The 24,088-nt window shown below is 37.6% G+C and overlaps 4 protein-coding genes across 7 annotated transcripts; all 4 read right to left on the bottom strand.

Moving 5' to 3' along the window:
• Nucleotides 1-436: 436 nt before the first annotated feature.
• Nucleotides 437-5,655, bottom strand: LOC103983261 (uncharacterized). Its single transcript, XM_009400483.3, has 7 exons — nt 5,499-5,655; nt 5,168-5,364; nt 3,343-3,568; nt 2,921-3,013; nt 2,287-2,374; nt 1,699-2,042; nt 437-753 (listed from the first exon to the last, which is right to left on the bottom strand). The coding sequence occupies exons 1-6, from the start codon at nt 5,573-5,575 to the stop codon at nt 1,758-1,760; spliced, it is 966 nt and encodes a 321-aa protein (XP_009398758.2). The 5' UTR covers nt 5,576-5,655; the 3' UTR covers nt 437-753; nt 1,699-1,757.
• A 2,003-nt stretch (nt 5,656-7,658) lies between these two features.
• Nucleotides 7,659-10,226, bottom strand: LOC135584519 (heavy metal-associated isoprenylated plant protein 47-like). 3 transcript variants are annotated; one of them, XM_065102278.1, is made up of 6 exons: nt 9,986-10,226; nt 9,804-9,845; nt 8,807-8,851; nt 8,627-8,708; nt 8,309-8,387; nt 7,659-8,221 (listed from the first exon to the last, which is right to left on the bottom strand). In XM_065102278.1, the coding sequence occupies exons 4-6, from the start codon at nt 8,630-8,632 to the stop codon at nt 7,878-7,880; spliced, it is 429 nt and encodes a 142-aa protein (XP_064958350.1). In that variant the 5' UTR covers nt 8,633-8,708; nt 8,807-8,851; nt 9,804-9,845; nt 9,986-10,226; the 3' UTR covers nt 7,659-7,877. The 3 variants fall into 3 exon arrangements, with proteins under 3 accessions (XP_064958350.1, XP_064958349.1, XP_064958351.1); XM_065102277.1 differs by having other exon boundaries at nt 9,804-10,226; XM_065102279.1 differs by lacking the exon at nt 9,804-9,845.
• Nucleotides 10,227-11,712: 1,486 nt separating this feature from the next.
• On the bottom strand, nt 11,713-16,470 carry LOC135610728 (probable galacturonosyltransferase 4). Of its 2 annotated transcripts, none has more exons than XM_065105577.1 (9): nt 16,187-16,470; nt 16,005-16,039; nt 15,812-15,919; nt 15,629-15,743; nt 15,241-15,449; nt 14,074-14,345; nt 13,525-13,882; nt 12,855-13,436; nt 11,713-12,371 (listed from the first exon to the last, which is right to left on the bottom strand). In XM_065105577.1, the coding sequence occupies exons 1-9, from the start codon at nt 16,284-16,286 to the stop codon at nt 12,096-12,098; spliced, it is 2,055 nt and encodes a 684-aa protein (XP_064961649.1). In that variant the 5' UTR covers nt 16,287-16,470; the 3' UTR covers nt 11,713-12,095. The 2 variants fall into 2 exon arrangements, with proteins under 2 accessions (XP_064961649.1, XP_064961650.1); XM_065105578.1 differs by having other exon boundaries at nt 15,875-15,919.
• Nucleotides 16,471-18,875: 2,405 nt separating this feature from the next.
• On the bottom strand, nt 18,876-23,899 carry LOC135610727 (probable galactinol--sucrose galactosyltransferase 2). The gene is made up of 14 exons (XM_065105576.1): nt 23,471-23,899; nt 22,776-23,035; nt 22,604-22,694; nt 22,437-22,485; nt 22,246-22,337; nt 21,762-21,869; nt 21,551-21,679; nt 21,069-21,479; nt 20,835-20,976; nt 20,595-20,662; nt 20,371-20,505; nt 20,046-20,263; nt 19,344-19,432; nt 18,876-19,267 (listed from the first exon to the last, which is right to left on the bottom strand). Exons 1-14 carry the CDS (start codon nt 23,770-23,772, stop codon nt 18,980-18,982), a joined length of 2,382 nt encoding a protein of 793 aa, XP_064961648.1. The 5' UTR covers nt 23,773-23,899; the 3' UTR covers nt 18,876-18,979.
• Between the last annotated feature and the right edge of the window lie 189 nt (nt 23,900-24,088).

Genomic DNA, 24,088 nt, shown 5'->3' with positions numbered 1-24,088 from the left:
CATGCGCAAAGTTGTCCAAGGTACCTTCAAGGTGAAAACATCGAGTTCCTAATATGCTATTTACACGAAGACCACGATCCAAAGAGATTTCCCGACTCGATCCCTCCGACGTCAAAGTTAATAAACCGAGATGTATGAATATGAATGTGAATAGTCAAAAAAGATAAACCTTATCTTTATTGTGTTGTGTTAAAGATCAACTTTTATATCTAATTATAAAAGAATAAAATATTTAATAAAATACTTTACGAAGAGACAACCTCTAACCACCTCCAACAATCCCTCTTTGATCTCGACGACCACCTTTGTCCACGTGAACAGACAGGTGGAGGATCTCCGTCTTCTTCTTTCACCTAAAATACCTCAAGCAGATCGCATGTCGGATGATAATTAACTGACAATATTCTCTCTATCAACTATCATTTGTCTATTAAAATAGAGACAATGAAAGTATAATTGGCATTTATACCTTATAAAACTCCATGGAAATTGTTAGGAAGCAAAAAAACAAAAAGTTTCAGCATTAAGTTGTGAAAGATACTCTAATCACTGTTAGTCTTGTGTGCAACTAGCCTCACATATAGAGAATAAAGCTTGATTGCTTTTGCTAACTCCAAAAGACAATGAGATGAACGCACATCCCCGAGTGCAGGATTTGGAACATCAACCAATTGGTCATGCCATTATCAACATGCATCAAGAGTAGGCAAGCATGTTCTCCACAAGTGATTCAGCAGAAGCCACTCTCCAAACCTACCAAAAGCAGAGAAATCAACATCAGCTATCTGCTCAGTTCATGGAGATCTCACAAAAAGTATATTATGCATAGTGAAGAACATCAGCTATCTACTTTCCAAGAAGAGGAAGAAGAAGAAAAATTCAAGCACAAATTTTTCCACATTTTCAAGCTGGTGCAATTGGACCATCCTTTCAGAATGTCACCACAAAGCTATTAGTCTTAGCTTTCCCAAGAACATAGCATTTCATTACAGAATGTCACCACAAAGCTAGTCATGTAAGGTGTATAGAGAGCATTCGGAAAGATCATGTAAACAGAATTTGATTCTTTGGAAAAAGAAATATTAAGAGAGAAAGATCATGTAAACAGAATATGATTCTTCGGGAATGGAAATATTAAGAGTTACCCAGGAAGAAGACGAAAAAAAAGAATTCGTATGAGGTACTCTACTGATCTACAACCTTTAGACTTCACAAGGCTTGGATGGAGTTTCCTTCAGTAGTGGTACAATGCAGGCAAAAGTCCATTTAATTAATGCATTCCAGACCAAAACCAAGATCCCTCTACTAATTCAGCTTAAATATTGACGTGGTCAGCATCCAGGGCACTAGCTCCATCACTTTTGCTGTGGCGATTTTGAAGGGTGCTGCCAAGTTAGATGAACACTTTTATGGAAATGTGTTACCTCTTCACATTTTATGGAAATGTGAAACACAAGCATTTCATAGTATAATGTAGATTACCTAAAGGAATTTCTATTGGATCCCATTTCTAATTTGTGAATTCATCATTTTCAAGAAAAACATGTGAAATGTAAGGATTACTGCCAACATTTTCCACTTTGTTTATATGTTAATTTTCCCCCATCACATACTTGAGTTCTGCTGTACAATTGTGGATTCTTAAGGCTGTAACATTATATGTAATCCTTGGCTGTGAACATTATGATGGTAATGTACCTGGGCAATAATTACAGCAGGATTTTGGAGAAATTATCAGCAGGTTGCCAAGGACACTCTCATGGTGGATAATCTGATTCGAGCCTTCTTAATATGTTGTTAGTGATTACCCAGCTGAATCCACGGTACTGCAGCCACCTTACAATTCTCGACTTCCGAATCTGAAGAGATGAGTCCTGGCTGCGAAACCACTGCTTAGAGGCCTGAAGATAGAGATGTTCCATTGAATTTTTGGAAATGCCATGTTGTATGTTCTGATCGTTGCCACCAGTGTCATCCTCCTCAAATACCTCTTTTGTTGCTTTATCGGCTACCATTTCACTCACCCCTTTGTGCCTAAGTGCCTGTTTGAAGAACATAAACCTGTTAGTGCATATGCCGACCATGCCCTTCTGGTAGCCAAAAGAAGGATCGGACATTTCACTGTGGCACCAAATCAGCTATCGATGAATTTTATGCCAAACCTTCAAACATATATGTGTCCAATTGTGCACTCAAAACATCAGCCATTAAGTTCCATTAAGTTACAATGTCCAGGAGTTGAGACTAAAGAATGCATAAGAGAGGAGTTGGGTTCATAAGTCTCACCTTTTTTATACGTTTTGGACCCCAAGTCGAGGACAACCAACGAGAGTGAGAGAATGACTCCGCATATAGACCATCATTTATCAAACCCCTATAAGAATTAAAATCATTGAAACAGATGAATACTTGAGAAAATTGTCATTTTGTGTGCATAAAAATATGTTGAAAATTAACATGTATCTATGTAAATTTTTCCTTATGATGCATGAAAGTAAAATGTCCAATCAAATCTTATAAGTAGCATTATCAACAGAAACTACTCACTTAGCACTCATATGTGGCTTCCTAGCTATGAAGATGAAGTGAAAAATGTTAATCATTAAGTTGTTAGTGAGGCATAACATATCTCAGTCCACCAAATGTATGCATAACCTTGCAGCTTTCAACTGTTGAAATCAGAAATAGTTTTCCACCAAACCAGAAAACTAGTTCAATCTATAATATTACACAAGTACCCCTATTTTCACAAAAAATTAATACAAGCTAGTTGAAATTGACCATCATAAGTACTATTATTTTAATAAGCACATGAACAAATTGCAGTTTATCTCCATGGGACTGTTAAACCACTTCCTGATTGTTAATAAATAAGAACAGACTCAAAAGAAATGTACTCAGAAGAAGATTAGAAACTTGCCTGTCTTTTAAACTGGCTATCAGCGAGTCAACTATATCAAGAGGGTATTTTTTGCCTCGTAATTTTTTTCGCAGCTCAAGTGTTGTAAATGCTCTGTGCAGAGACTGCATAGTTAATATCTTGTCATAATTATTACTCAAATCATCCATAACTAACATACAACAAGTGGTAATGGTAAGAGAAAAAGCAGATTGAAATAAGTTATTCATAGATTGAAGATGCCCATGCTTATTAAGATAAGAAAAATAAGATATTAAAAATTTAACATACAACATAACAGAATAAGAAAAGAGGAACACATTAATAAGTCAATGAAAGAGCCTCTCAAGTTCAACAACATGGTTATATGGCAATGTGCAATAATAATCTTATGACACACCAAATCATAATAAAAATAACTTTATAGGTGCATAAGTCCAAACCTGGCCGAAAGTAATTCAATTGCCATTTGCTCAGCATCCTGCTTAATTCTACTTTTCATTACTTCCCCAGTTTCAGTGATCTTTGTTATATCAGAATCTTGTTCCTCACCAGGGCATTGTCCAAACTCTTCCTCTGCAGCATCCTCCATGATATCTAGAGAACAACTACTGACATCTTTGAACTCTAGGAGTTCTTCAGTTCTATCAAAGATACCACTTGAGCTTGCTGCAAAGAGGTAGATGATAGTAAGCAATAAATGAAAGCATCATCAGTGTAGATAAAGTACAGTTGGGTACAAAAGGTTCTGAAACCTATCATTGGCTTAACTTCTGGTTGTTTGTTGCATTGCCTTCTCATAATAACCCGCCTACTTCACTCAGGCCCTCAGGATTACAAATAGGAATCTTAATTTACTATCAGAACATGAAATGCATGTACACAATTCTTCAAGAACATCAGCACAAACATACAATATTTTTCAGTTTTTTGAGAAATAGAACTAAGAAGCACTGACACGTGCTTTCGGTGGATGTGTCTGTGTTCGACACATGTCATCGTATCAGTTGTCTTTTATTTTTCTTTCATTTCTAGTTGTGGGACACGGCATTGCCCCCGCTTCGCTCCCGCGCGCTTTGTGGCATGGCCCTCACATGAGGGTCATCTGCTTCGGATTCTAAATGGAGACAAATCATTGGCATCGCAAGAAAAGAAATCTGGAGATCGTTGCAAGGAAACATATATCAATTATATCTGGAGATTGTTAAATATTATTTGATGTACTCAACCTTTATTTTGGATACTTACATTAGATGATTTTAATTGTGATATTTATTTGTTCACAATGAGGAGTTTATAAAATTTACGTACAAATACTATAAAACTCATGTTAATATAATATATATATATATATATATATATATATTAAAAAATACACATGTCCTCACCATGTCTATGTCCTATTTTTTTTTTAAATGGCATGTCATGTCTGTGCCTGTGCTTCTTAGAACTAAAAAAAATGAACAGTGTACGGAATATGATCATTCACTCATATTATGTTCATGTCTAAAGGGGACTGTACTATTTGACAATCGTAACTCTGTTTCAAGTAAAAAACCAGGAAATTACTAGAATCTTCAGAAACTAAAATGGTCAATCTCAATTTTTAATCACAACCCTAAATAATTAGTCAGGTGACGGAGAGGAAGATCTCTATGTCTGCTTTGCTTAAAGTATAAGAAACAAATATCTGATAAAAGAAGCAGCTCAGATCATAATGAGAAGCTCTTGCCTCCTTTAGAAACAGAACTGACATGGTGTCCTATGGAACAAGAAAATCATCTAGTGTTCTTTTTCCTGCGGATACCAGCAACATTAACACGTCTCTTGTTTTGGCTAAGGAATGTTAGGAACCATTTGCATTTGTATTTTTTAGTATGTAACGAAAAATAATGCAACCAACGAGGCATGGTGTGTATGTGCCTTGAGCATTTGGCACCTTTTCTTTAGCTGCTTCTTATAATGTCACATGTAAACCATATCCAAGAGGCACTTCTTCACTGAAAGGAACTAGAGGAAAGCATAATGTCACGAAACAAGCTCTTCAATGCAAATATCTAACCGATTTCGCTGTTTCTTCTGATGTCTCACAAAACACCAAAAAAAAAAAAAAAGAAATCCGGCCAAGCTATCATCAACAATAAAACCACAATTAAGATCAAGGTCTAACACAAAAGCACATGATTCTACATCAAACCACATTTAACCTAGTCCTCAAGCGAATAATCAGATAAAAATGAAATTAAAAGACAGGTTCGAGGAACTTACCGCCTTCTGCATCAGGGAGACTGTTGCGTGAAAAATTCCGGTGAAATTTGATATTTTTGGAAGAGACTGTTTCGGTCGGGTAGGTTTCTCTCTCCTTGGCAGTCTTCAGATGCGAAAAATTTGATGCTTTCCTGATCTTGGCGTATTCCCCCGGAATGCATCTAACACGACTGAACGAATCACGTCTGTTCTTCACCCTAAAGATCAAAAAAGGAGAACGCAAAATTACTCTAACCAGGTAAAAATCCACATAATCAACCTCGGTCATCTTTCCCTCCTTCAAGCGATCGAGGAGATGGTGGAAAGAGAGAAGTTGGGACAGACGAATTACCCCGAAGAAATAACAAGGCATCGAAACTGGCCATGGAGGGAGATGTGAAACCTTCGGTTTGCCAACAAAGTTGCCATCTTTTCTTGCCTCAAGAGCTCCCCCTTCTGATTAGGGCAAGCGGAGGAACCCGAGTACGGGACTGGCAGCGGACAGATAACGTACTTTAAGATATATATCGTTGGCAGACGACTGTTCTCAATATCGTCCGATACGTCGGCTGTTAAGGTCTCAGTAAATGTATGTATGTTTGCCATATAAACTTTATTAAATCTTAATATCTTTGACATGAAAAATCACATTTCAGATCCGAAATGATCTAAAGAGGGCATTGATAATTCCTCAACAAGAATCCTTAGCAATTAGCATGAAATTATTGAAGTGTTAAATTGATTCCTTCTAAGCTCTTAATTGTCATCAATGATTCTTTCTTAAATCCACACATATAAAAATATATATATATATATATATATATATATACTATTATGTTATTTAATAATAATTTATGATGCTATATGGATGTAATAAATATATTTTAAAATGCCAATCATATCGACAGATGTAATAGATGTTATGATCAAAAGTTGAGAAAGATAAGGATTGGATGAGTAAACGATTACTTAATTTACATATTTTTGGAACATATCTCATGCATTCTTACATGCCAAGGATTTTTTTTGTGTAAATGTTGGGTATTATTGCAACTAAGAGAAGATACAACCATGCATGTCGAAGATAACAATTTGCATTTAATGTGTACATAGAGAGGAAATCGAAGAGACACACATTCCCTACCTTGCTTGATAACCAAGTCAGATCTTTATTTATGAGAGAGAGCGAGAGCGAGAGAGAGAGAGAGAGATGTGGTAAATTCATCATCTGCAGCATCTTCTTCTTGTCAGAAGGAAAGAAGTGATAAGCTTCAAAATCATGATGCAAGTACACAGAAAGAGGTGTTCATAGATTGAGGACAGCTGAAGGAATGGTTTGTTTCTTCAAGGACTTTGAAGCCTCTCACAGAATGGGATTGGGTATTGCTGCAGGATTCCAGATTAGAAAGTAGCAACAACCTGGGGAACGCCTGTGAGACAAAGCTTGATAGGCTTCAACCGTGTGGTTCTTATATGGTGATGATTGCAAGCTATTGAAGAACACATCAACCAACCCAGCTTCTCTGTCATGCATGAATCAAACTATAATTAGTGGGATTGATTAGACATGTTCCGAAATCAGTGTTGCTCTGGTGAAGAAACAAATCTATTGGCAAGACATTTTGCATATAAAACAGAGGTTTACTAGGAGCAAATCCATACAAAAGAATGGGTAGATAATTACCTGGAGCCAAAACACGAATATGATTGCAGTAATTGTTGATCTCCTGTAGAAAAGAAGACATCCAATTGCAATGAGGTGGGGCAGATGATGAGGGGAGATGACTGGTTCTCCATAGATCACATTTGTGTTTCAGAAAAGATAATTCAGTCTAACTGGAATTTAATATTTGAAAATGAAAAGCTTGCCTGCTATGACTAGAATTATTTTCCAAGACTGATTCAAATGAGATGCAGTGGATTGTACACAATGCAGTCGATGAGCTCTCCACATCCAGTTCTTCTCTCATTTCTTCACACTACCAAACCAAAGCATTTTAACTTGCAATTAGCTTTTTAACTTACATAAGATCATCTGGAATTAGCTACATTTTAATACAACAGAAGAAAATAAAAGTAAAAGAAGCAGATATCAGTATACAAAGCTAGGAAATTGCTCACAGTCAAAATTCTACATACGCTGCAACAGACTAAGCTGTGTTCTGTCACTACCATGCTTTCCTCTGCAGAAACTGTTTGCCTCACTGCCTTAGCTGCTCCTACTCCTGCAAGTCTACGTTGTCATACTAAAAATTGGGAAACACATCAGCAGTTTTACATAATTGTAAAACCATAGATTCAAACACTAGTAAGAACAATTATATACAAAAGAAAATAACTTAAAACTACTTATGTGTGCAAGACCTTCTAAATGACCTCTCAGCTAACAGTAACAGGCTGATGAATAGTGCATCACCTCTATTGCTTGAGTCTCCAGTGTGATCCTCTTCTTTGACTCATTCATAACCAAGAAGAAATGAAAGAGCAGATATCATAATCCTGAGCATAAAGGTTCCAAACTGGTCAACATAACAAAAGGCGAAAAAAAAGTTTGGTACACAAAGCTCCTGCCGTTGTGGAGCATAGAAAGTTCAAAGACTATGTTCAAGTTCATATCCATGTGGCAAATATACATGAGAAAGTACCTACCTTCTCCTTATCATTCCATTCAAGTTCCATATGAACAAATTATTCAAGCCCAAACCAACATGACATTACTTACAATAATATTTTACATAATCGAGCAAAAGCTTGGGCGAGAGGCATACCACCCATCATGGATGGTATGTGGGTGTGGTGGATAATAATGGTTGTAACCATTTGAATATGTATTGCAAACTCCATTAGACATCATCTGCGGAGGTCCACAGTAATTGTTGTAACATTGTGGTACTTCCTGATGGCCTGGCACCTCACACTCCTGAACCTCATCAAAGCTCGCTCTGCTTATACCAATGATCTCTGCATAGCCCATCTTCTGCCTTAAAATGCTTGTTAAGCATACAGAATCAACCCCTTCTCCAGTCACTACTACACGGTTCCTGTTCCTGCCTTGTATTGCAACAGATTCCACACCTACCATAAGGAATCCTTTGTTAGGCTGATAGGAGCATTCAACCTATGGTAAACTTAGTGCCCAGGACATATAAAAAAAAAAGATACCTCTCACACTTGATGCTAACTTCAGGGCCTTGTTGCGGCACCTGTCACATATCACATTAATCTTGATCACTATTTTTTGCTGCAAAACCAAGCACACATGTTAATTCCATCAATCAGATCATCAAAGATCTTGTTTTCTTTTTTGAATAGCTTCAGATAAGTAAAAAGTTATGCTCAACAAAAGAAGTTCGCCACATAAACCACCCAATCTTCTTGGGTAAAGCTTGCAATCAAAATTTATTTCAAGAATCCAAAAGTGTGACAACTATTTAACAGTCTCTATAAATGATAGATTTTAAGAATTATTGTCAAGTGTACCTCCATCCTTTTTTGTAGGGAAGAACTTGCAAAATTTTCAAGCTATATAAGTATGTTGGAAACCTGCGGAAAGGATCCTGTGCTGAGAAGGTAAGAATGATGGTTAAGACAAGCCTGAGACAGGGAAATCGTAATACTACAAGATTCTTGCTGAACTTTCAATGAGCAAAGCTTGCTTACTGAAATTCTAGCAACTCCAGGTTCAACGATGCTTCAACAATTGCCCTGTTTGATGGAAATTATGAGGATTTTGTTTAATGAAGAAGATGGTACTAAAGTCTCTTGGATTTTCTTAACTTGATATAAACAGGATATTATTGGAAAATCAATTAAATCTAACAAAATCTAGCTATGTATGCATAAAGTTATTACTTGAAATGATTTACAAGCCCTAAACCATGCAACAAAGCTACTTAGTGATTCAGAATTTTATAAAACGAACGGATAAATAGAGACAAAGTTGAATTATTGCTATCTGTCGATTTTTTTAACTATTGAGACAGCAGATAATTTCATGAAAGATTAATCCTTCTATTTCTTTTTTTAGAAAAAAAAGCTGATAAGACAAAATGAAGAATGAAAAAATAAAGTTCGGTGACTTCAGACATCTTCAAATAGGAAAGGAAAAGGAAGAACAAGTAATCAGATTCTGAGTAAAATAAATAGGGTACTCCTGAAACAAAATAAGAAAGACACATAAAGCAAAAGGAAAAGGAAAACAACAACCAGATCAACGAGCTGATCGACATGACCAATGCCATCTTACGCATCAAAATCTTCATAAACCAAGAGTGTTCAACAGAAAATTAACACATGCATCGGGACTATCGGCGACAAAATCTCTCTAAACTGTTATAGAATCTACCGTATAGATTATGAAAGCCACTATAGTGGAACATACTGGTTCTTTCATTTCTGTCTATAATTCTTACATAGAAACAAAGTGGAGCAAATCACATAATTTCAACAACAAAAAGTAGAATATCCTAGATTGAACATCATCTCATACTTGCCAAGCAATGAACACCCATGCATATTTTAAGATTCCTGCATGCGGTTGAAAGGTTCAAGCCGACGCATGACTGCATTCATGATTCCCATGCAAACATTCAAAACATGGAATGGCATTTCAAATGTTCTGAAATGAGGGAAACATGGAGCACAAGAACTCACAAACCTCTGCTCACAGCCGAAGATACGATCGACCGTACAAGACCAACTGAGAAACGCACGTAAAGGATAAGAAGATATCACTGCCCTGTTGTACTCTACGTTCCTTCTCGCTATTTATGAGCTCGCAGAGGATAAAGGCCGCATCTTTCTTTGGATCGGTATCATGGGGAAGTAAATTTGGCTTACCATATGAGTCGCCAGTGGATCGAGCAATGATAACCAAATCGCAGTATCCTCGTCCCACGAAATCCCGATCCACCAGCCGTTCTTGGCCTCTTTCTTTCCTTCCTTTCCTGGTTCGATCTTTCTCCTTCCTTCTCCCGGCCGGTCCCTCCTCCGGGGCATCGGGGGAATCCCATAGGCTTCTCGCCGCAACGAGCCCTAACCATGGACTTGAATCGGGTCCGACCGAATCAGATCGGAGTCCGCGCAGATTGGACCCAATTGACATATGAATGATTTCTTGCCTTCCTATCTGTAATAAATATGCGGATTAGATTCATGTAATGCAACTTAAATATCAAGATCTCGATCGATAGAAACCATTCTCAAATCTTGAAAATATGCACGCAACAACATACCAATTAAATGTTGGTGAATTATGATTAGGATGCTTCGATTAGGCGAAAGAAATAACCAATTAATAAGATTATTTGTCTTTAACCTATTGAAGAGTAAATGTAGATTACTCATTTAAACCTTGTAGATTACTCGTATAAGCGAATCTGGCATTCATTTTGGCTTAGGAACAGGGAGTTATGTGGTCATTCTTGTCGTCATTAACCCATATTAACATGACATAGAAATATGACGTACTTAACCCTTCAATAACAATGTCATAGGATAAGATTTATTTACATTCATATCATAATTATTCATAATAAGTTTGGGTTAACTCGATTGACGTTTTATACACTATTTAACGTAATAATTTTTTATTTTTTAAATAAAACTCAAAGCTTTTCTGTTTGGGTCAACAATGAAAAAATAATAATCATTCCTTCTATAATTTTTTTTTATACTTGTCATTTTCGATTCATCTAAAATTTTCAAATTTATCATAAATTTATCCCTTCTGATAACTTATCATAAATTTCTAAATTCGAATCCTATTTACATCATTTATTTTAAAATAAATAATAATTAAAAATTCAAGTACTCCTCCTCAGGAACATATAATTAAATTATACAGCGCACAATGTAGAGAAGACAGTCCACCGACATGTATGCAACAATTCATTGCTCTTGGGACCTACCTTGTTCTTTCCAGCCATACAAGAGCTGATGGACACATCAACCTCTTGACCATCACCTCACATGGAAGGCATGCAAAGACAAAAGCCCTCACCAGATATGAATAAATGATGCACCAATTTGTCATCAATATGTCACTCAACACTTGTTTTCTTTTCTGCATTCGGCACCATGCATTCAGGGCTCAGAATACAGAGGTATTGAGAAGGGACAAAGGTAAGAGACAAAAGTACTTTGGCCACCGAGGAAATCCAATCAACAATCACATCAGTGTCCTCACAGTCATTATATTGATACGACAGATGAAAGCATTAAGTACATGGGGTAATGGCTTAGTCAGCTGGAAGAAAATACAGAAGCTCTCATGTTGTTAGGTGCAAGAAACCATGGACTCAAAGTTGTTAGTTTGTCAAAGAGGGCTCGACATGTGAATCATCAATGTTGTCAACTTCAAAGAAAAGGGACAGGAACTTACAGCAGCAGTATTTATGATGCTCGTGGAGGAGTTGATAGCTTTAGACCATGCCTGCTCGTGTTTGTAATTTGTTTAGGACAGATAGCTTTTAGAACTAAGTCGAGTTCTGAGGAAGTCAAATGAGATCAGCAAACCAACAAGACTGATTCTTGACTACCAGAGAGAAGCATGATAAAAACACAAGTTATAATGATGAGAAAGAAATCCATTGCAATTAAATCTGAAGCCAATTGAAACAATTGGGCATACAGTGGTTTTACATGAAAGTGCTACAACACAAGTTTATATTACATGAAAACTTTGGAAGGAAAAAAAAAAAAAAAAGTATCCCATGATGTAATCCCTGATGCCTAATATTAGTAACGAAGCATATACAGTAGGACAGCATTTGTGCAGATACTAAAACCATGGGAACAAGAAAAGCTACAATGAATACGAGGCTATCGAGAAAATTCGAGCAAAATCGAGCTGAGCAGTTTTAATTCGGTGCTGAGAAGGAAAACAAGAAAGAACCTCAAAAGATACATGGAAAGTGGGTCGGAAAATATCTGAGAACCATGTCCAGTCTCAAGGATTGATGTTGCATTCCCGTAGGAAAATGTGATTGTAATCTACATTCTTAGACCAATAGCCACGATACTGAGGTATGCCAATATCCAACCAAGGCTTCATGTTTCCATTGTAGTGGATGACTGCTGCTTGCTCAATATCCTTGTGGTCTACATGTGGGTTATACCCAAGGCCCAAAACATGCCACCGACGATCGATGGAAAGTGTACGGTTGTAGAATGTTATTAAACCAGGAGGAAGACTTCCCAATTTCCATAGTTGTCTATCAACATTCTGTGAAAAGCATAGACATGAGACAGATTGGAGATATATGAAGTATAGAGTGCAGCTGCAAAGTCAGATAGAGAATTTCAAAATCTAGCATACAAGAGAGGCCTGGGAGATCTTTTACGTTTCTAACTAAATAAAGACAAAACAGAATTCTCTTTTTCCAAATAAACAAACCAGTTACCCTGATCACACTACTATATTGGCATGTGACACTAGAGAAGTTATAAGCTTGTCCCACACCTATAAACATGGTAACCACATCACCAAGGCTCAAAAAGTTGACTGCCTTTCTGAAGAAGATTCTGGTTCTCTAATTCAAATTCTCCAATATTGAAAAGAATATGAGACAAGATAATAATCCAAGATTTCAAAATCTTGACTGGAAAAATAGGTTATAATGTACAAAAGCAAAGCACGAGGGATACGCAATGTATACAATAGATAACAAGTAAACAAAACATTAGAAAGATATGCATCATATCTTACCAGATTCTGCCAGTAGTGATAAACTTCAGTAACCTTCTGCTTCCTCCACTCGTCCAAATCAAACACATTCATTCCGTACGCCCAACCACAAGCACGAGGATTGAATCTCTTGGCAATAAGAGGATTTGAGAAATTAAGATACTTATCAAAACGGTGAAAGCTTTGTCCACATGTCTCAATTGCACCATTGACTTTTCCTTTCATATTGATCTCCCAAAGGCCAGTCAGGTCTCTCCGTACGACAACATCATCATCTAAAAACACCACTTTGTGCAGCTTTGGAAATACCTCAGGTAGGTAAAATCGCAGGTGATTTAAGATGGATAGGTACTTTGGGTTTCGGTACTTCAGGTTTGCATCAGAGTTTGCAGTAGCATGATGAGTCCTGAAGTAATAGTCGATCATGGACTGTGACCTCAGCTGTTTCAACACTGGACTATAGCTGTCATTTAGCCATGTAAATTCTTCAATGTTCTGAACTTGAATGGCAGCTTTTCCAGGTGGGTTAGCTAAAAACCACATCCTCATAGCTGCATAGTTCAGTCTGTCAGTTACAATGTGGAAAACATGATCTGCTGGGTTCTGCAAGAAAGATATTTCTGTTTAACTAACAGAAGCAAACTGAAATCAATAAATTAATATGAATGGCAGCAATGTATCAAGCACTGACCTTAGCATTAGATACAGTTGAGTTCACCACCACTGCTGTAGCCAACACATTATCCGAAAACAAAGCATAGTGAAAGAGGTCAGGGTCTTCAAGTTTTTCTTCATATGGGAACTGCCGCTGGCTAGAGTTCATAGAGAAGTACTCGGCAGAAAGCCTTAAAGGAAGACAATGTAGACCTTTGGGAATGGTCTTTGCAGCAAGTTGTGCTAGAAACAATGACTGTTTCTTATGAACTCGTAACTGTTCCTCGCTGGAGTGAACCATAGCACGGAGCTTCTTTACAACAGCAGCACAATCATCTTGGATCTGCTTGCCTTTCGCCAAAGTTAGCTCCATCGCCTTCAGTCTCTCATATGCACTAAATTAGACACCATGAAAGTAATGTCAAGAAAACCATAAGAGCAGAAGCCATGTATATATGAGTACAATTACATAACATCCATATACATGAATAAAACATGCAGATTAATCAACATTACATAAGAATTAGAAACAAAATTCCATCAAACAATCAGATAATCAGAAGTTATTGCAAATCCAAGCGCTTACCTTCTTGGCAGATCAGAATCCTTGGTTGCATCCCCAAGGGCACGCTGAACATCCTTTATACGTAAACGTAACTCCCTTACAAAGTGAGGATTTGATCGAATGGGCCCGATGCTGAGATAAACCTTTGCACGAATTAACTGATCCTTGAGTTGCCTGACCCTAGCATCAGGAATTGTTGTGCTGCTGCTCTTTTTCTCGCTAGGAACTATATGATGTTTTTCTGTATTGTTCCTGGGTGGCACCTGTTTAACTTTCTCTTCAGATTTGTTTTCCTGAAAACCAACTAATAGGTGAACTTTGGTGGCTTGGTTAGAAGCAAAAGATGACAAAAGGGACTGGAGGCAAATACTGCAAATTACAAGTTAAATGATTCTCTTCAGCGAGTAGTCATGTCATTCTTTTCTCTTCACTCTCTTGGTTAACATCAAAAACATCTTCCAAACTAATCTACGGCTCCTGCAGATCTCATCAAACTACCTTTTAAAGGGGCTTAAGCTGAATTCATTCAGATCTCTCATTAGTTATGAACTATTCTGATGCAATAGAGATGGTGACTTAAAGAAATTAAATTGAGAAACCTTCCCAAATAACAATATCAAAAGTACCCATCCCAGTTATCGCTTTCTTACAAGCCTATTCTGAATATGTTAATTTGGTTGTGATGGATTGACATAATCATTTATGCAGTTTATTAAGTCAAGATTGTCATAACATTACAAGGCTAGTGCACCTATACGCATAGTTGTATTGCAGAATTTATTATACTTAATTTTCCCACCAAAGCATAGAAGTATTTCTCATGTCACCAATATAATATAAGATCTTCTTCCATCAAGCCACATCAGCAACTTATAATTCATATGAATTTCTGTAAACATTAGAGCATCGAAGTGCTCCAGCAACTTCAACAAAAAAATTTTCCCACCACAAAGAACTGTCCGAAAAGCACAAACAGATCATAAGTAAGTTCAAATAGGAAAAAAGTAACAAGTCATCACCAATGAAACTATGTAAACTTCATATGATCCCACTGGTCCACATACAGAAGCAACAATTAACAATTACAGTATGATATCCCCAAACCTAAAGATAATATAACTAAAATGGGGAAAAAAGAAACTTATATCAAAAGAGATGAATAATCTTAAAAATAAATAGTTAAGATACCTCTTTTTCTGGAACAGTAATTGGAATAGTATGTTGAGATCCTGTTTCCTCCTTGTTCTCTTCCACTGACTCAGGCTTCTCTAAACTATTGTTTCCAGTCACCCCATCGGTCACTTCCTTGATCACTCCCTCCTCTGGCAAACTCCTCTCATCTACTGCAGCCGACAGAACTCTGCTCTTGTGCTCCTCAGATTTCCCCAATGGCAGTTCTGTAAATCATTGAACAAATTAACAGTCATCAGCAACCTACCACTTCTTGGAGATAAAACCATATATCTTGTGACCTTGTAAAGACCTCCATTGACAAGAGATCTCTGATCTACCAACACATCAAGATCCACAAAGTGTAAAATTCTTCCAACAGAAGGCAAATAAAGGGGAACCCGACCTTTGGCGGTTGAGTCTTTCGATCCATCCTCCGGAGTCGTCAGAATCTGATTGGAATTGTTTGAATTATCGGAGTATACGACTCCTATTGGCTCCTTCACAGAATTCGTCAACTCCTGTAACAGAATAGGATATTTTTATAGTGTCAAGATCAAGATCTTGCGAAAAAGAACCAAGTCTTCACCGGAACTCTGAGATCCAAAAGACGAACGGAGGCAGAAAACTTGGGAGAGAATTCCAGTGCTACCTGCGCAAGCGCGCGCAGTTCCCCGGCGTCGGAAGTCCCAAAGCTCTGGAGAAGGAACAGTCGTCGAGTGAATTCTTCTAAGATCGTGCATCTCCAAAATTGGAATTAGAAAGGAAAAGTTAATACTTACCAGACTGGAAGCCTCATCCCCGACCTCATTGTTTGCTGTGCAAACAAGAAGAGAAAGAAGAGAAAGAAGCATGAGAATACCATCAAAACGACAAGAATTTCTCATAAATCATCAAGCACAACCCCCATTTCCCCCTAAAAAATTCGATCCTTCCCCCCGTCCCCTCAAATTCGAGCACTCACAGCTGGGATTGGAGGATGCAGAGAGCCGATCGGTGTAAAGAACGATGGGCGAGAGGACCGTGAGGCAGAGCAAGGCCAGAACGAGTCTCCTCCTCGTCATCTTCAGCCGCCGCTCATCCTCCGCCGGGAAAGCCTCGCTCAAGACACGCCACCACCCACCCTCTTCCCTCCGCTGCCCCCAACAGCAAGGACGAGCAGGAGAGGGAGGCGCCGACGGGAACCGCTTCCGGCCTCTCGTCGAGGGCTGAAGCAGCCACGAAACGAGATGGGGAGCGCTTACGGCTTTCCTGCCCTTTTCCTTCTTTTTCTACTAAAAGGAGTATATACACCTGGCGAAGCTGATAAACACACCCCGTCACGTACCATCTACCCCACCACGCAACTCTGTTCACCGGGAGAGAGTGCGAGAGAAGAGATGCGTAGTTAATCGATAAAAGGGAGTGTATGTATATATCACCAGTCGGATGGGACATCCCAGCCGTCCATTAGGCTCCGAAAGCCCGTTGTGATCGATCTGATGGACAACGTATATATACTTGGACGAATCAACTTGTGGATGGAGACAGTAATGTGACTGGATTAAACGATGGACTATAGTGGGTTACAATTATTTTAATGTGGCTCGTCTGTCTCCCACAGTCTTGGTTGGTCTGATTCGACCATTGATCGGAGAATAATTAAGAAAGACGAAGTTGAATTGGATCCAATTTGATTGATTTTTTATTTAATTAAACGGAAGAACCAGCCAATTTGAGTTGCCTGAAAGAGAGTATTGGAGACTTTTGTAGTCCCTTTTTAGTGTTAATAATAATCTAACAAAATATAAAAATTGCTGGAGATTTTATAATCGAGCTATCATTTTCTATGTTTAATATTATATACATATATATATATATTGTGAGAGTTATTTTTTAATTATTTTATTCATTCGATAAAAAAAAAAAATCGGAGGCGGAGTGGGACACCCTCTGCTCCATTGGCGCCACGTGGTGGGCCATCAAGTGGGGTCCACCTCCATGTGCGTTGTCACTGGTCCAATTAAAATTAAATAAAATAAACACTAGAGAGAGAGAGAGAGAGAGAGGTCAATCGTCACTCTCTGGTCGAATAACTAAATAAATAAATATATATATAACGGGTTTTTTATAGAAAATATCCATATTTTTATGTATTTCTTAAAAAATATCTTATCTTTTTTTTTTCAAATAATATCTTTGATTTAAAAATACCTAAAACATCTCTCAAAAGTTTTTTCTGCTAAAATTTCTTATATATTTTTATTAATTTTTAATTATTATAATATTTTTATTTGTCTTATTTATTTTTTAATAATATTTATAATATTTTATTAAGTGATATTATATTATATCTCTTTAGTCATTATTATTCATAGACTATTATAATATTATATTTTTAAGCTTATAATTAGTTTGATTGAAATTAACAGTTTACTTAAATCATTTTTAATATTTTTAAACATGTTATATATATATATATATATATATATATATATATATATATATATATATATATATATATATATATATATATATATATATATATATATATATATAAGTTTATAGAATTCTAATTTTGAGCACACTGTAATTTACACTGCTAGTATTCAATAAAAATTAATTAAATAGTTGTTATTCAATAAAAAATGATACTGAAAAGTTGTGGAATGAAGAATTTGGTGATTATTTTCTACTGTTCACATGGAAATTTGAATCAAAATAATTAATCCAAATCAAAGGCAATTGAAAAGCTGTAGAAGGAAGGATTTGGTGATTATTATTTTATCTACTATTTGACAAAGAAATTTTAGAAAACAAGAGCTTAGTTCATTTTGGGTGGGGCCCTTTTGGAACTGGTGGACCCACCTGTTCTCCTTCTTAGGAACACAAAGTCTGGGATCTAAGTGGGCACCAACTTTGGCAAACCCAAATTGTCTCCAACTTGTAATACACATAGCGGTTCTCCGGCAATTCGCCATGGCAAGCTTAGCAGCAAAACATCATCAACAGCTCCAGCATCACCGACACTTTTAAAGGGGTCACCTGTTCTTTTATTTGTTATTTATTTATTTGATAATATACATAATTTAAGATGAGGATGATAGAGATATAAAGGGCCATCAGAGTGATTAAGTTTTTTCTGACCTTTCAGTCTTTCTTATCCACTTAAATCGAATTTTCTAGTTTAGTTAGAAAAACAAATATTATTTTATTTGGTAATATACATAATTTAAGATGAGGATGATAGAGATATAAAGGGCCATCATTTATGAGTGGTTGAGTTTTTTCTGACCTTTCAAGTCTTTCTTATCCACTTAAATCGAATTTTCAGATTTAGTTAGAAAAATAAATATTATTTTTATTTATTATTTATTTATTTGGTAATATACATAATTTAAGATGAGGACGATAGAGATATAAAGGGCCATCATTTATGAGAGTGATTCAGTTTTTTCAGACCTTTCAGTCTTTCTTATCCACTTAAATCGGATTTTCGGGTTTAGTTAGAAAAATAAATATCTAAATCAAGATTTTTGTTCAAGCTTGGATATGATGAAATTGGTGGGTGGTTGTTTTTTTGTTGTAAAGGTAAGTAGTAATGACAGGATTCCATATCTAGTTACTAATTAAGCTAGCTAATATCTTCAAATTTTGTTGTCTTCAAACTGCAATTTACTGAAATTCTTTAGATTGAATCTTTATTTTTCTGTCTTCTCTACATAATTGATTACAAAAAAAAAAGGAGAAATGAATGGTTTTGAGGCATAAACAAATGTCATGCATCAAAACAGACACATATTTCCCAGTAATCCACTCCTGAAGGAATTGTTAGTGTCAGCATGTGGTTGTCATCCTTGAACATGAACTCCTCAGAGGTTGAGTTAACTGTGCAAACTTTGGGTTTTAAGCTGGAATAAGCTCCAAAAAGACCAGATCCTCTGCCCTTGATGCTCAAACGGCACAAAGATCGATCGCTCATGAAGTCCATGGCTTCGATGGCACCACCAGAGTTGTACATTTTGATCAGTCCGATCGGTGCAAATTGGATGGTATCGTCATAGCTCTGAACAAATGGAAGAACAAGGCGTGACGCAGAAGAATTGTTGAGGCAACAGTCATTAAAATGAATAATAACTTACCTTGATTGGAGATATGGTGAAAAGTTTGCACTGCAGAACATTTAGTGTGACATCCAGTGATCCATTCTTTGGCAATGTGGAGAGAGATCCTGTTGTTTTGGAAGAAAGATGAGCAAGGAAAGGTGCCTGTGTCATGTGATTCTGATAACAAACTAGAGAGACACTCAAAATCAAACTCTAATTGCTCCAAAGAAAGGAGAGAAGTGAGATTAAAGTCGGTCACAGCATGAAAAACATTAACATGCTTCCTTTCCACTCAGGAATAGGAGCACTACATGGCAAGTTTTAATCACTGTCATCCATCTGCTCATTCAGCCATGTCTCTTCCTATATTAGTTTGCAGCTCAATATAGTGTATGAAAGAATATATAAATTCTACTCTTTTTTTCTTTTTCTAAAGAAAATAAGAAAGCAGTGAAGTAATTCTAGTCTGAAACCTGAATAGGATAAATTTGCCATTTTGTTCTCAAACATTCAGTATCCTGCAGCTTTAATGTCCATGTACTTGGCATCTCTACTATTTGGACACTGAAATATTATAGTGGATGGCAGTGTCTTTGGTTGTTCCACATTTACTGCCATGTGATCTGTCTCTCTTAAGGGTATAGTCAGAATAAATTTGCATTTGATGAAGTAGGTAACAATTCTGTAGATGAATATGTACTGTGTATGAGAGCATGAGAGAGAGCTAATGATACTTACCATCATGGTAGGAGTAAACTGCACAATCACCAGTCCAATTATCACCTGCAACCTCTTCAAGATACTCAACATCACCAGGGCTAACATGGCCAGTGAGGTATGTGACCTCAGAACTTGGAGTACTTGGAACTTTAAGGCATGGCCATGTCCCTGCACCCTGACAATTGAAGATGCCAAGGATTCCAGTACATTTGTTATGATTCCATATCTTCAGCAGGCTGTTCATTAGAGAGAGAGAGAGCAAATGTTATATAAAGCACAGTACTTCCTCTTGATAGAAGGTAACAGTTCTCTGATGGAGTTTACTGATGGAAAGGAACTACACCTTTTCCCATCCATCACTGGATCATCAAATAAACAATCTCGAGTAGGCCTCCCGGGATATTTAGCTCTGAGGATTGATCCATCGGGAAGAACAAGCTTTTTAAGAAGCTCAAAATCATGCTGATTTGGTTTGTCACTGTAAGACATAGTTTGATCATCATACCTCAAAGTTTTATAGTTTGAACAAGTTATCTCTACATGCCAAAACATGTCATATGTTTTCACCTGATGTAGACTCCACAACCTCCCAAAGCTCTTGCAGCTGCATGGAACTCTGCGGCATAATGGAGGCTCTGGAATCATTGTTATGGCATTATTACCACATAGTCAGTTTACAAAGGGAAAGACAACAGATGCAACGACAAGAATCATAAATTATTTGCTGCATTATTGGCAATCAAGGTGTCATGAGAATAAAGAGTCAAAATCATTTCAATTTAACTGATAGAAGTAGCAAAGACTCACATAGAACATATCCCAGTCTGGGACCATAACCTCTCCAAGCCACATACTATTGAATGCAACAGCAGCAACATGAAGTGTCTGTGATAACATGTTTCTTGGCATGTAATCATCTGAGGCTCTGGTAATAGAGTTCACTTTCGAACTGGAATCACGAAATATGAGACGAAACATCACTGTGCTGTTAATGTTGAATTAAAATGAGATTAGAAGCATTGTTCTACTTGTATTCCTCGCCTGTATATTGAGTCTGTGCTCTGTGCCATGCAGCATATGATACTATTATCCTGAAAGTTCTTCGCGATAGATTTCTCGAGTGCCTCATGAAAGCGATGAGCCAAGGATACCCGGCCACCATGACTTGTTCCAATTGTTTCCAGGATATTTTGTACATCCACTTTAACTCCATCTATATTTTGTGACATGAGATAGCTGTGCAGATCATCATAGAAATCAAATGCTTTCTCAGGGTCGACCATGCCAACCCCATACTTCTCCATGCAATCCATAGTCAAGTCTCTGGAATGCGAAAGATTTCCTGGAGATTGAACAGGATAAACTAGCTTTGAATTGTACTTCTTTGTTTCTGCTGCATCTGGACTTACTCCTCCCCAGTACCCCATCAGTGCGTGCCATACATAGACATACCTAATTGGGGTTTAAAGAAGAATGTAACTTGTGATACATTGAAAGAAAAGGAGATATGGTTGAACATCTACCTTAGTCCATATGTTTGCTTTATATTTGAAACAAAATCCTTCAAAGAAGTAGCTCCATTGTTCGAGGCTCCATCTGCTGTTCTTCGGAATTTGTTGTTCTCTTTAACACTGACTAATCTAGCACCATACCTTCGTATTGGAGATAAAAATTTAGATGATAGATAAGGACTACTTGTATCAAGATGAAGAACTAATGCTGTAAAAAACATACTGAGATCCTTCAGCAGCTGGTTCACCTTCTTTCTGGAATTCATTTGAGGTGTCCTGCCAACCATCATCTATCAGTAGGAATTTTGGCGGTGTGCCTCCTTTCGATAAACTAGATCAACAGAGATCAATGAGTATATTAAGCACCACACACACACACACACACACACACACAGACATACATAATGTATCTTTATACTTTAAGAAAATTCATAACAATATATTAAAGTTAGAGCAGATATTTTTCTTGATTGCCACTGTGCAGGAACCAGTTTCTTATTTATGCTGCCAACTGATCCTCTAGACTGATGGAAACCAGCAAAGTTCTATCATACATTAAATCCACATTCTTGCAGTTGCAGCATAATCATTTTGCAATTTACAACTTCAAACAACTAGACTAATACAACAAACCAGAATTGTCAGCAGAGGCAGCTACACATATAATACTTGATAGATTCCATTGGAAAAAGCATGAAGATAGTTACCTCTTCAAACCATCTTCAATTCCTTGAGGATTAACATCAAAGTAGAAAGCATCCCAAGTGCACCAGCCAAAATAATCCAGCACTCCAGGTTTCTGATTCAACAGCCAACAAAGCAGAAGAGGTAATAAGTTTCAACATGTCTCATCCGATAAATCATTGATACATAACATAACATGTGATCCTCAACTTGCCATTTTATGCTCACGCACTGAAAAGGTCCCCTTGTGTTTCTCTAGCATTCTGTAAAGGGTAGTATATCAGAGGAGTTGATGATGATGTTCTAATCCTGCAGAAAATTTAAAGACTGTAACATTTAATAAAGATCAGATGTTCTTCATTGCATTTGGAGGAGACATACTTCATGGATTCCTTCATGAGGTCAAATGGATTGCTCCCGTGACTCACAAACACTGCTTCCAGGAACCGGGATCCTGTAGTCGCTGGATCACCTACAGGAGCAGTAACAACATCAAAGCAGTCATTAAAGGAGTGTGACGATAGCCATTAGACAATGGCTGCAAGATAACTACCACTTTCAATGCAGAACTCAAGTTCATCTGAGGAGTTCCCCTGCAAGCTGCTTCTGTAATCACCATCTAAGACAGGCAAGAAGAGTATATAGAATGCTGGATCGGCTGCGGCTTCGCGAACTCCTCCATCAACAGCCTCATATTGTCTTGCTTCAAGAAGCAGCATTTGGGTCTCAAAAGGCACATCACTGCCTGCAGTCCCCACGCGGGGAATCATCCACCAGATCTTGAACCTGAATAAGCAAAGTAGTCGGTAGTCCCTGCATCACAATACCATGAATGAAGCTACATCAAAGAGACAATTCCCTTCATCTAAAATGATAGATGAAGAATGTTCTAGTTTGGCATCATATGATGAGGCATTCAAGCACATCAAAACAGTGGCATTCCAATAAAGCAAACTGAAATAAGAACAAGACGAGCAAAATAAATCAACAAGAGTGATAAAGGTTAAAAGGATTTTTTGTTGGGGGGAAAGAAGAGTAAAATGTGTATAATCGATAAAGAAAAAGGAAAACCAAATTTTGGCATCAGATGGTTGATTTCTTGACAATCTTTAATCATCTTGAATCAAAGTATAATGTATATTGCTCATCTGAATCATTCAGATCTCCAATCATGAGAAACCAAGAAAGGCTTCGAGATTCATATGCGAATGTATACGTAACACAGAGAAAGAAAGATGCATTTTTTACCTAAGAACACCGAGTTTGAAGACGTGCCGCGAGTCCTCTCGATCGGCCACCGCGCCCAAGAACGCCGCTGCTCCATCCATCAACGGCGGCGAGACGACGACATTCTGGGGCACGCCGGTCAGCGCCTCCCTGCCATTGACCCTCAGAGCTCCGTCCTTGACGAACGGCGCAGCAGCCAAGCACATGGAGCTCCTCCAAGTCCATCCCCGCCTCCGGCACCCCCCATTTTCTCGGGGAAACAGAGGCCTGGGGCACCGGAAGGGGGAGCGCAGTCGTAGGGGAGTAGGAAAAGACGCAATCATAGCCTCCTCCTTCTTCCCTTGGGTTAGAGGGGGGAACACTTCACTTGGGCGGTTAACAACACAATCTTTAGATGGAGAGGAGGACAGAGGGAGGCGGCGACCAAGCAAATCTATGGCCAATCATATGACTTGGATAACATCCGTTGAGGACACCTCACATGGGCCGGTAGTCACACGATCATAGGATGGACTTATCTTGAGAGAAGGGAGTGACGACCAAATCCATAGGCAATCCAAGAGTTGGATATGTCGGGGACATAACTATATCTGCATGGGGGACAAAAGAATGCGTGTCTGTATAAAATCTAATCATCAG

The sequence above is a fragment of the Musa acuminata genome, chromosome BXJ2-4, assembly GCF_036884655.1.
Source record: "Musa acuminata AAA Group cultivar baxijiao chromosome BXJ2-4, Cavendish_Baxijiao_AAA, whole genome shotgun sequence".
Classification (NCBI taxonomy): Eukaryota; Viridiplantae; Streptophyta; class Magnoliopsida; order Zingiberales; family Musaceae; genus Musa; species Musa acuminata.
The sequence above is the reverse complement of the archived record's forward strand: the minus strand, read 5'-3'. Positions and strand labels throughout refer to the sequence as shown.